Consider the following 12,164-nt stretch of genomic DNA (forward strand, 5'->3'; position numbering starts at 1 on the left):
GTCACCAACCCCCCACCTCAGCCATAACCCAACAGCCACCAACGCCCCACCTCAGCCATAACCCCCTGTCACCAACGCCCCACCTCAGCCATAATACCCCAGTCACCAATGCCCCACCTCAGCCATAACCCCCTGTCACTGCCCCACCTCAGCCATAACCCCACAGTTGCCAACCCTTCACTTCAGCCATAACCACCCCCCATCACCAGCCCCCCACGTCAGCCATAAATCTCCAGGTGCTAACTCCCCCCTTCAGGCAAACCCCCCAGCCACAACCCCCACCTCAGCCATAACCACTCAGCAACCAACCCCCCACCTCAGCCATAACCCCCAGTCATGAACTCTTCACCTCAGCTACAAGCCCCCAGCCACAACCCCCCAGCCACCAACCCCCACCTCAGCCATAACCCCCCAGTGACCAACCCCCCTCAGCCATAACCCCCCAGCCACCAACCCCCACCTCAGCCATAACCCCCCAGCCACCAACCCCCACCTCAGCCATAACCAGACGTGGGTGCTCTGCACCTGGCAGTGGAGAAGGGCGATGGAGACTTTTCAGACAGGGCTGGAAGCCGCTCCGCACCCCCCGGTTCCCCACACTCACTGCCTGTAGCAGGCATGCAGCACACGGACATTTGGGCAAATGCTCAATTCTCACTACCACAGAACCACCTCGCACAAGTCTGATCTCAAATCCATCCTCCTTTCTCTCACCACATGGCCTGAGCTTCAGCATTACTGCACCATTCCAATGGGACTTGGTTCTGAGCGCCCCGTGTGTCTGAGAAAGAGCCGCAAATTCATCTGGCTGAGTATGGATGTAAGTGTCTAAATTCAGGCTCCTGTATTTAAAGCCCCCAGTTCTCCTCCTTTTATGTGCAACACAGACCTAGGCCCTCTCACCAGGGCTAAACCAGCAGTGGCTTTAGAAACCATCTCCACAACAGCCAATAAATGAAGGGAATGCGACTGTTCAGATGCTTATGGTTAAACGTGTGGGGAGTGTTTGTGGCATGAGATCCTAAAACTCAGATTCAGAGCATCCATAAGGATCATTGGATCATCTCCTCTGGTGCCCTCTGCATTAGAAGACACAAATTTTAACTCAGTTACCTGGGCACAGACCTGTACTTCCCCAAATCATATAATTCAACAAGCCGTCCAGTGCTGACCTGAACACAGCAACAGATGAAGAATCCACTTCAGTCATTTATTTCAGCAGCTAATTGTCATCCCTATTCACCATCTGCGCCTCCTTTCTCATCTGAAATCGTCCAGCTGCAGCCGGAAGTTATTTGCTCACACTGAGCCATTAAACGCTAGACTGAAGAGACGGATTCTCTCCATTAACAGATGAAGACTGTGGGAGCCAGTCAGTGTTCAGCATATTCACTGTTTTAGACCAGTGGTTTTTGCAGCCCACCCCAGGCACACACAAGCCTTCCCAGGCACCACCAGCCTAGCATTGTCTGGCTGCAGCTGTCAATTATTCATTCACACTGAGCTGTTATCAACTAGACTGGCTCTGGGGCTACACGCACCTCTTTGAGGACTCCTTTGTGGCTCCCAACACTATAATTACAAAGTAAAAAAAAAAACCTTTAGGATTATTTTCGAGAAAGGGTGAAGGTATAGAAACCCCAGAAGGAACCCACATCTCATCAGCAAACGATACGTGGTCTTGAAATTTTGGATAAATCCCCCAGAGTCCTTCAGAAAGAGAGAAAGTTCTGCAGTGAAAGTCAGGAAGACAGTGGTACAAACACACGTAAATTGTGAGGAAATAGAATATGTAAAAAATCTGTGACTATCCTGCATTAAACATGTATCACATTACAAACCATTGTGTGTGCGCTGCTCTTAAAATAGAGGTTACAAAAAGTATGGTTTGATGTTATTAAGGACTGTCTCATATTGACATGCACTGTGGCTCTTGAATTACTGTGTATTGTACTGATCTGGGGAAGGCCAAAGCTGGTAAATCTGGCACTGTGCCCCTTACACAAACCAATCAGAAAAGGATCATTCAGCTTGTCAGAATGAAAAACATCACTGAAACGTATCATAACACATGTAGCCGACAGAGAAATCTATGGCAGTAAAGTATCAGAGAGGCAGCCGTGTTAGTCTGTATCTTCAAAAGCAACAAGAAAGTCTGTGGCACCTTATAGACTAACAGATATTTTGGAGCAGGAGCTTTTGTGGACAAAGACCCACTCATGAATCGGATGAAGTGGGTCTTTGCCCACGAAAGCTCCTGCTCCAACATATCTGTTAGTCTATAAGGTGCCACAGGACTTCTTGGCGTTTAAGGCATTAAAGAGAACAGCTGGAAGTTTTGTCACCCGGTAAGATGCACAACATTCTGATGACCAGGAAATGCGAGTAATGGAGGAGCGCGGCCTGCACTTGCGGGGTGGAGAACTACTTAGGAAAGGTTTTCCCAGCACAGCGCTACCTCCAGGTGCGAGGAAGCGGCTCAGCCCCACGACCAGGTTCTTTTGTGACTCTTCCCAGCGCTGCAGGACGCGGGTGTGTGTCAGGGACGGACAGGGGCTGGGAACTGAAAAGGGGGTTTCACACACGGGGGTCTCCGCACTGCGACAGGTACAAGTCGGGGCCGCTGCGAGGGTCGGGGCACAAGACGCCCCCAAGCGGTGCCCGGTGACAGCGCCCCCGGCTGCGGGCGGGCGGAGAGAAGAGCCGCCCCTGACACGGGCAATCCAGGCTGGGGGCGGGCGGGAGGGAGGGGCCCGGAGGGGAACTGACCCCAGCCCAGGAAATCTGCCCGCCTGGGGACCACGTGGGGCACAGAACAAACTCCCGCGGGGAAACCACAGACACGGGCCGGGACGAGCTGCTGGGGCCGGACAGACGGGGCGAGGGGGCGGGGCCGGCACAGACTCGCTCCCCTCTGGGGAGCACAGCGGGGGCTGCGCGCAGCGCTGGGGCGGGGCGGGGCGGGGTGAAGGGCGGGGATGACTCAGAGCAACAGCGATGCGCGGCGGGAGGCCAGTGCGGAGCCGGGCAGCTCAGTCAATGGGAGCGGGGGGAGCAGGGCTGACAGGCAGCTCGGCCAATGGGAGCGGGGGGGCGGGAAGAGGCGGGACACACAGGACGAGCCCTTGGCAGGTTCGATGCAGGGACCCCCCCTCCCTCAGGCAGCCCGCGGTGGGGGGGGGGGGTTGGATGTGGCTGGAGCGACAAGCTGCCACTGATCCATCTTCCGCTGCGCAGGCGCAGAGCCAGGCCGGGGGCAGCCGCCTGCTACGGACCGTTTTACCCGCACATCCTGTGAGTGGGAGAAACCCCCCCACATGTGCCCCCACTGCAGCCCGCCTCCGCCTTGCGTCACTTCCCCTCTGCCCACTGAGATGCATTTCCCACCTGCGTCACTTCCCCTCTGCCCACTTAGCTGCACCTCTGCGTCACTTCCCCTCTGCCCACTCAGAACCCCCCTCTCACTGCGTCACTTCCCCTCTGCCCACTCAGCTGCACCTCCCACCTGCGTCACTTCCCCACACAGCAGCTCCTGGCGCGCTCGGGGGACGAGACGGTGATTTGGACGGCCCCGCTGCTGAGGCTCACAGCCCAGCACGTCACTGGGGGAATCCGCACAGCGCCACCCGGCGGCGGGGTGAGCGAACAGCCTCACAGGTCTCCTCCCGCTTCCTGCTTCTTCCCCTCGTCACGTGCTGCGAGCGTCACTCCCCCTCCCCCACCCATCTACTCCCGCCTGTCACTTATCTCTCTGCCCCGCACTGGGTCCCGCCTCCCGCTGTTGTCACTTCCGCTGTGCTTTTCGGCTCCTCCTTCCTCGATGTCAGTTGCTAGGAGCCAGTTTCCTCCTTCCTCCGGCCGCTCCCCCGGGTCACGCGCTGCCGCCGCCCGAGCCCCCCCCAGGGAGCCGCCGCCAGGTGAGGGGGGGGGCAGGGCCGGGAGGTGACTCCGGGCGCCCCCCCCGTTTGTCTCTCGGACGCTCCGGGCGGCCCCCCCCCTCCCCCGCACTCCACCGTCTCCCGCTGGTCCCGGCTGGGCCGCCCCGTTCTCCGGCCGCTCCGCCTTGTCCTGCCTCCCGCGCGGTCCCGCCCCCTCCCGGCAGCGGCGCCTGGTTCGCCTCGTGCTGCGGGCGGCTCGCGGCGCTGGGTCCCCGGGGAGGGGCGGGGGCGGGGGCGGCCGGGGGGGCTGTGACTCGGGGCCGGTTGTCGCTCCTGGCTCCACTCGCACCTCCAGGCGGAGTCCCCGGGCGGCGCCCGCGGGCTCTGCACCCCGCAGGGACCAGTGGGTGCTGGGGGCTCTGTGCTCGGTTCTCCCCCAGCTCCCTTGTTTTCGCCCCAGGGCCTCTGCACCCCCCTGGTTTTCTTCTCCCTTGTCCCCCTCAGTGATTTGGGGTCCCGAGTCCATTGCACCCCCCTCCCCCCCGCAGGGGATCCGAGAGCTCTGGGTGGGCTTGTGTCCCCCCCCTCCCGGTTCCCCGGCGGGGCCGGGCGCTCGTCGCACGGTGCCTGTGCTCCCCCGCGGTGCAGTTCAGTGATCCTCATTGTCCCTTCAGCTGCTCCCTTCCTCCGGGCTTGTCCCCGTGGGGTGTCACTAACCACGTGACGTGTCCGTGGGACACGCTCCAGTGCGCAGCAGTGCTGGGGCTCAGGCCGCGTCCGGAGAGAAACGAGGACGGATTTGGGATCTGACTTGTGTGAGGTGGTTTCCTGAGACTCGAGCGTTTCCCCAAATGTGCATGTGCACCACGTGTGCCCCAGGGAGTGTGTGTGGGGAGCCGGGACACGGAGCGGCTTCCAGCCCCGTCTGAAGTGTCTCCATTGCCCTTCTCCCCTGCCAGTCACAGAGCCCCCACGCCTGGCTCCAGAGCAGTCCTGGCCCTGCAGAGACAGAGAGAGGACATGGCGGCAGCGGTGGTGGAGCCGGTGACCTTGGAGGAGGTGGCTGTGTGTTTCTCCGAGGAGGAATGGGCGCTGCTGACCCCGGGGCAGAGAGCCCTCTACAGAGAGGTGATGCAGGAGAATTACCAGACCCTGCGCTGGCTGGGTGAGGAGTCCTGTCCCCAGGGGTGTCAGAGGCTGTGTGGGCTCTGCAGCAGCTGGGTTGGCTTTGGTTTTGGGTTCCTCACTGCCCCTGTCCCCAGTGCCAGGAGTGCCAGTCCCAGGTATCACTGGCTCCCATGTGAGAGACTGTCCCCTCCCAGGGGAAGCAGGTTCAGGGACAGGGCAGTGGTGCTGCTCTTACCACAGCCCAGGTCTGCATGTGCTTCCCCACCCTCTGCCTTGGCTAGCAGTGTGAGTGGAGGGGCGCAGGCAGGAACGGCAGGTACCAGAGCTGTGGGGCTGGGTCCGGCTGCTCTTCGTGCCTGCAGGGTACCCCTGGGGCCAGCGTGCTGCACCCCTGCTGGCTGTTACCGTTTAGGGGGAGTTCTTGAGCAATCAAACACAGATTCCCAGACAGAGGCACGAGCTCTCCCATGTACAGTAGTTTGCTTTCTCCGGAGTCACTGGTGGGTGCCAGACACAGGACAAACCGGTTATGAGTAACGTGTGCCCCAGTTTGGATGCAGTGTCACTCCCCGTAGGTCTCATAACACACCTCATCCAGTGTCCTCTGCCTGCATTGATATTGAGGGGGTTTTCAAGATGGTTGGGAGATGCCCAGCTAGGTCATGTGACACCTAGTGGGGCCAAACCTGGGCAGTGAGTAGTAAAACTGTGAAGGCAAAAGCGCAGCTAGAATCCCAGCAGGAGGTTCTGTAGGAGGTGGAGACGGGGGCTGTAACTAACCCCCTCCAGCCGCACTTCTGCCAGTCGCCTTCCTGCACCGAGGGAAACCGCGCCGGGTGTGGCTGGAACGTGAGTCGGCAACAAGCCTGTGATGCAGGAGGAAAGTGGTAAACCACGCAGAGAAGTTGCTGCTGGCAGAGTAGAACTGAGGCAGCCGGGGGGGGGCCCAGCTGCAACAACAGCCACATCCCGCAGAGAGCAGCACAGCCAGACACCGCCATGGCCGGCTGCAGGAGCAGCAGCTCTTGTGGGTTGCTGGTAGGGCCCACCCAGCCGCAGGCAGGCAGGGGTCGCAGAGCAGGAGCCTGGGCAGAATCTGAAGCAGCCAGCCCAGGACTTGCCTTGCTGCTCAGACATCTTCCTCTGCCTCCTGCTGGTTCAAGTAGCGCATCAGAGCCAAAGAGCCGGAGGAACGAGGCCCCAGCCAGGAGCTTTGTGGACAGAGCCCTTGGGGAGCCAGAGCTCTGCCAGAGCCTCTCTCCTCCAAGTTCTAGTGACCTGCCATGTGGCAGCTGCAGTCTGAGCCCTGCCTGGGGGCCTCGGTTTCAGTCCTGCGAGCCCTCACAGAGCTCACATTTTGAGTTGAGCAAAAACACAGAGAAGTCCTGTGGCACCTTATAGATTAACAGATTTTCTGGAGCATCAGCTTTTGTGGGCAAAAGCCCAATTTGCCAGATGCCTGGAGTGGAAATTCCAGAGGCCAGTAGAAAGAAACTGGCACAAGAAAAGGAGGGGGTCCCACTCAAGAAGACGGCTGGAGTTAATGAGAGCAATTAAGTCATGGAGGATGTAGCCCACTTCCAGCAGCTGATGTGGTCGTGTGAACAGCCAGAGCAGAGAAACTGCTTTTGTACTTGGCCAGCTGTTCCTGGTCTTGGTTCAATCCTAAATGGATGGAGTCACATTTGCAAATGAATTTGCAGCTCTGCAGTCGCTCTTTGAGGTCTGCTTTTGACATTTTTGCTTTGCAGGATGGCTACTTTTAAATCTGCTCCTGAGTGTCCTGGGAGGTTTTGTATGTTACCGTTCCTGATATCTGATTTACATCCATTTATTCTTTTAAGTAGAGACTGTCCAGTTTAGATGCGCAGGCGAATAAGCCCTGCTGGTTAAAAGAAAATTAAAATATAAGTGGAGAAACACATCTTCTAGAACTGGAAGGGACCTCGGGAGGTCATCTAGTCCAGTTCCCTGCCCTCTTGGCGGGACCAAGCACCGTCCCTGGCATCTATTTGCCCCAATCGCTAATGGCCTCGTTAGGGATGGAACTCACAACCCTGGGTTTAGCAGGTATGGTAGTGTCATTGGTGGGTAGAGTTGGCACGGAGGTTTGTCAAAGGGTTTGGTTTGTGATTTACAGTGTTGTGGTTTATAGTTGCTGGTGAGAATTTGTTTAAGGTTGGTGGGCTGACGAGGTGAGGACAGGCCCTGCCTCCCAAGGTCTGTGAGAGTGAAAGATCGTTGTCCAGGATGGGTTGTAGGTCACTGATGGTGCATTGACAGCAACTGTTCTGATGTTTTCTTTGCTGGGCCTGTCTTGTAGCAGGTGGCTTCTGGGTACACGTCTGGCTCTGTGAATCTGTTTCTTCACTTCCTTAGATGGGTATTGTAGTTTCAGGAAAGCTTGGTAAAGGTCTTGGAGATGTTTGTCTGAGGGATTGGAGCAAATGTGGTTGTACTTTTAGTGCTTGGCTGTATACATTGGATAGTGTGGTGTGCCTGGGATGGAAGCTAGAGGCATGGAGGTAGCATAGTGCTTCTTTGTTTTTCGCTATAGGGTTGTGTTTATCTGACCATCACTTATTTGCACAGTAGTGTCCAGGAAGTGGATCTCTTGTGTGGACCTTTCCAGGCTGAGGTTCATGGTGGTGTGGAAACTGTTGAAATCACTGTGACCTATTCAAGAGCCTCTTTCTCATGGATCCAGATGATGATGATGATGATGATATCATCAATGTAGCTCAAGTAGAGGAGGGGCGCCAGGGGTCGAGAGCTGAGGAAGTTGTTCCAGGTCAGCCATAAACATGTTGGATACTGTGGGGCCACGCGGGTGCCCATTGCAGTGCCATTGATTTGAAGATATAAATCTGAAATAGTTGTGGGTGAGGACAAAGTCACAAAGTTCTGACACCACTTGTGCCCTGGCATCATCAGGGATACTGATTCTAACAGTTTAAGTCCATCTTCACATGGGTTTTTTGTGTAAGGGACCTCTACATCCATGGTGGCCAGGATGGTGTTTTCAGGAAGATCACCAGCGCGCAGCAGTTTCCTGAGGAAGTCAGTGGTGTTTCAGAGATAGCTCGGAGTGCTGGTAACAGAAGGTTTGAGTAGAGAGTCCCCATAGCTGGACAAGGCTGAAATGAGATTGCACCATCAGCTCAGGCATTGGCATCCAGAATGTCTAGATTTATGGATCTTGGGGCTCTGGGGGTGTGTCTGTGTAGATCTGTTCCTGCGCTTTTCTAAGGAGTGTCTTGAGCAGACGGTGCAGTTTGTGTGCGCTGCTCAGTGGGATCAGAGGACAGTAGCCTGTAGAAGGTGGTACTGGAGAGCTGCCTGGGAGTCTACTTTTCATGGTCTGACCTATTCATGATGACAACAGCAGCTCCTTTGTCAGCCTGTTGGATGACAGCGCCAGAGCTGTTTCTGAGGCTGTGGGTGACGCTGCATTCCACACGGCTGAGGTCCTGGAACAAGCGATGTCACTTTCCCACAATTTCTGCCTGTGCACAGAAGTGGAAGCGCTCTAGGTACAGATCCAGTCTGTCGTTTTGACCATCAGGAAGGATTCCATGCAGAATTCTTCTTGTACTGTGGGTGTGACGGTGCCTGTAGGGCTGTTCAGAGTCTTGTCGAAAGTGTTCCTGGAAAGTGTTCCTGCCAAAATTGGGGTGGGATTCCAGGTCCCCACAGAACTGTGTCACGTTTGTGGGGGTGGTGGGGCACAAAGAGAGTCCCCGAGATAGCACAGACTCCTCTGCCGGGCTGAGTGTGTGGTTGGATAGATTGACAATGTTGCTGGGTGAGTTACGGGTACCACTACTGTGGCCCCAGGCGGCAAGTAGGAGGTGAGAGAGTTTACAGTCCTGTAGAGAAGAGCAGTGGGCGTTGTGACTCTCCTGTCTCCTTTCAGTAAAGTCCAGCCACCTGGGCGTTTGTGTGGGAGGCTGTTTTTTAGGAGAAGCTCCAGACTTGAGAGCTCCTTGTGATGTTTCCCTGTTTGCTGCACAGGATGCTGAACAGGTGGTTCCTCAGGTCTGTGGGAGTGTGTGACCAATCTCTCGACACAGTCCCTGCAGTGTGTCGGTTGCGGTGAGTGTTTCACCTCCAGCCCGTTGGGTGGGACGTCCATCCATTTGCACTTGGCGAGGAAGATGGTGTCTGTATCTGTGCAGGTTTTTTTCATGGGTTTGATGGATTCCCACTCCACGTGGCTAAATTCAGAGCCTGCCTGGTGCCAGGCATTGGGCGTAGCTGTGTTAGTTTTATCCACAAAACCAACACATGGAGTGTCTTGTTTGAGCTCAGTGGTCCTGTCCTGCCCTGGGATGGGGGGTAGAGGTGGAACAGGTCAAGAGGGAGGCTGAGCTGTACCCTGGAGAGTGCAGCAGAGCACTCGGCTCCCCCAGGAATGAGCTGGGCCATTCCCGAGGCAGGAGTCAGGCACCTGTACCCCAGGTGAGTGTGACATGGGATCTTGTACCATCCAGAGCCCGGCCTGTGCCAGGTGGGGAAGGAGCCTCTCTGGGTGGGATGCTCAGATCCTGGGGCTGGAAGAAGTAATGGCCTGGACCTTCCTGAACAAAATCAGCACTTGGTTAGTTGCTCCCCAAGCAGGATTTCCAGTTCCTGAAGCTGATGTGATCTCCTGGGTGGAGCGAGGGGAGGCGCTGGGGGTCCCAGATCTCCAGGGCGCTGAGAAAGGGGAGATCATCAGTGACCCCCACACAGGTGAGCAGTGAGCTCAAGTGACTCAGAAACTGATTTCCGTGTCCTTCTAGATGTCACTTGGGCCTTTTCATCCTGTCTGACTGAGCCTTCAGCCTGTCATCAGCTCCAGCCAGAGGGTGGGGGCAGGGCTGGGGTCCCTCCTCTGGGGAAGGGTTGTGAGGAAGGAAGATCGACTCAGTTCACGTTATTTCAATCTTTCCATCAGTTGTTGGCTGTGTTCCCCGTTTTCTGTTCGCCTTTGAGGTTTTTTTTCAGCTCAGCGCAGAGTGTGACACTGTCTGGTTCTCTCTGTGTCCCAGCAGGTGAGGTGATGCTGCTCAAGAACAACGAGGAGAATCTTCAATGGGAAGAACCAGAGCAAGTGGCCTCCTGTGGGATGTTCCTGGGAAGCTCTGAAAGTCGTGTTTCTCAGAGTCCTGAGCACAGAGAGACCCGCGTGAGTCAGTGTAGCACAGAAAGACGGCAGGGAAACCATGCAGGGGAGGGACAGGATAACTCCAGCCATGGAAGCAGAGGTGTGAAAAACACTAAAGAGAGCGAACAACAGAAAACCTGTGGGAAAAGCTTCAGTCTTAACAGTCATTGTACCATCCGCACAGGAAAGAAGCCCTATATCTGCCCTGACTGCGGGAGAAGCTTCCGAGTGCCCTCAGCTCTTACTGAACATCAGAGAACCCACACTGGAGAGAGACCCTTCAGCTGCTCCGAGTGTGGAAAAAGCTTCAGTCGGAGGCCAACCCTTGTTGCTCATCAGAGAATCCACACAGGAGAGAGACCCTTCAACTGCTCTGATTGTGGGAAAAGCTTTCGTCAGTGCTCAACTCTTATTGATCATCAGAGAACCCACACTGGAGAGAAACCCTTCCACTGCTCTGACTGTGGGAAAAGCTTTCGGCGACACTCATACCTTTTCACTCATCAGATAATTCACAGAGGAGAGGAACCCTATCGCTGTACTGCCTGTGGGAAAAGCTTCGGCAGCAGTGGAAACCTCATTAGACATCAGCGAATCCACAGAGGGGAGAAACCCTTCAACTGCACTGAGTGCGGGAGAAAGTTCACTGATGTTTCTGGCCTTCATCAACATATGAGAATCCACACCCGGGAAAAACCCTTTCTGTGCTCTGATTGTGGGAAAAGCTTCAGTCGACGCTCTAATCTTGTTGATCATCAGAAAACCCACACCGGGGATGGACCCGTCCGCTGCTCTGACTGTGGCAAAAGCTTCTTGTGGCCCTCAAGCCTTATAAGTCATGGCAGAATCCACACAGGAGAGACACCTTATAACTGCCCTGACTGTGGGAAAAGGTTCCGTCAGAGGTCAAACCTTGTTACGCATCAGAGAATCCACACAGGAGAGAAACCCTTCCACTGCTCTGATTGTGGGAAAAGCTTTCGTCAGCGCTCAAGTCTTATTCATCATCAGAGAACCCACACTGGAGAGAAACCCTTCCACTGCTCTGACTGTGGGAAAAGCTTCTCATGTTCCTCAAATCTTAAAAGTCATTGCAAAATCCACACAGGATAGAGACCTTATAGCTGCCCTGACTGTGGGAAAAGGTTCAGACGGAGGTCAAACGTTGTTACACGTAGGAGAAGCCACCCAAGAGAGAAACCCTTCAGCTGCTCTTACTGCTGGAACAGCGTCAGTCAGAGTTCCTACCTTGTTGTACATCAGAGAACTCACACAGGAGAGAAACCCTTCACCTGCTCCGACTGTGGGAAAAGCTTTTGTCAGCACTAAAATCTTACAGATGAGAGAAACCTTTCAGCTGTTCGGTCTGTTGGACAAGTTTCGAGAACACCTGCATCTTGTCAATCATTCAGAGAGCTCACAGAAGAGAGAACCCCAGTTACTGCATGGACGTGGGTAACCTTCAGTGGTTGTTTGGACATTATTGATCATCAGAGAATTTACATAGGAGAGAAATCCAGTAACTCTCTTTGTCGCTATTTTTGAAGCTGGGCCACTGGGCAAAAAAAGTCAGTGAGAACCCCATTAACTAACACATTGCTTCTCATTCCTCAAGGGTGTGGGGTTACTGAGACGTTCAAGTAACTAAAATAGAGTCTGTTTGTTCCTTAAATTAACCCATGCTCCTTTATAAAAGAACTAGACACACTAGAGTTTGTTCAGGACCTGAACTTGATTAATTTTTGGTGTCTTTTTTTTTTTTTTTAATTAAACAAACTGAAAATGCTTCACTTGAGTTGTTGCTCTCAGGTGTGTCTAGAGAGGAGGGGGTCAGTGCATGGGGACTCTGGGGAGAGACCATTGTCCTAGCCCACTGTCACCGCAGCAGCTTTGGGCCCAGGTGAGAAGCACCTCTACTTGGCTGCTGCAGCTCCAGCAGGAACACACAGGAGAGTGACATATGCCAGCATCATCGTGGTGCAGCCCATTCATTCCCTGGCACCCCCACA

At 55.1% G+C, this 12,164-nt stretch overlaps 1 protein-coding gene across 1 annotated transcript; it reads left to right on the plus strand.

Moving 5' to 3' along the window:
- Window positions 1-3,733: 3,733 nt before the first annotated feature.
- Window positions 3,734-11,940, plus strand: LOC142024881 (uncharacterized). The gene is made up of 3 exons (XM_075017188.1): window positions 3,734-3,917; window positions 4,838-5,043; window positions 10,040-11,940. Exons 2-3 carry the CDS (start codon window positions 4,899-4,901, stop codon window positions 11,266-11,268), a joined length of 1,374 nt encoding a protein of 457 aa, XP_074873289.1. The 5' UTR covers window positions 3,734-3,917; window positions 4,838-4,898; the 3' UTR covers window positions 11,269-11,940.
- Window positions 11,941-12,164: the final 224 nt, after the last annotated feature.

Source organism: Carettochelys insculpta, chromosome 22 (genome assembly GCF_033958435.1).
Source record: "Carettochelys insculpta isolate YL-2023 chromosome 22, ASM3395843v1, whole genome shotgun sequence".
Taxonomy (NCBI): domain Eukaryota; kingdom Metazoa; phylum Chordata; order Testudines; family Carettochelyidae; genus Carettochelys; species Carettochelys insculpta.

What these genes read in the sequence shown, in the direction of transcription:
- LOC142024881 (XM_075017188.1), top strand. Translation starts at nt 4,899, where the DNA reads ATGGCGGCAGCGGTGGTGGAGCCGGTGACCTTGGAGGAGGTGGCTGTG. An exon ending in CCAGACCCTGCGCTGGCTGG is followed by an intron (nt 5,044 to 10,039) that starts GTGAGGAGTCCT and finishes TCTGTGTCCCAG; the next exon opens with CAGGTGAGGTGATGCTGCTC.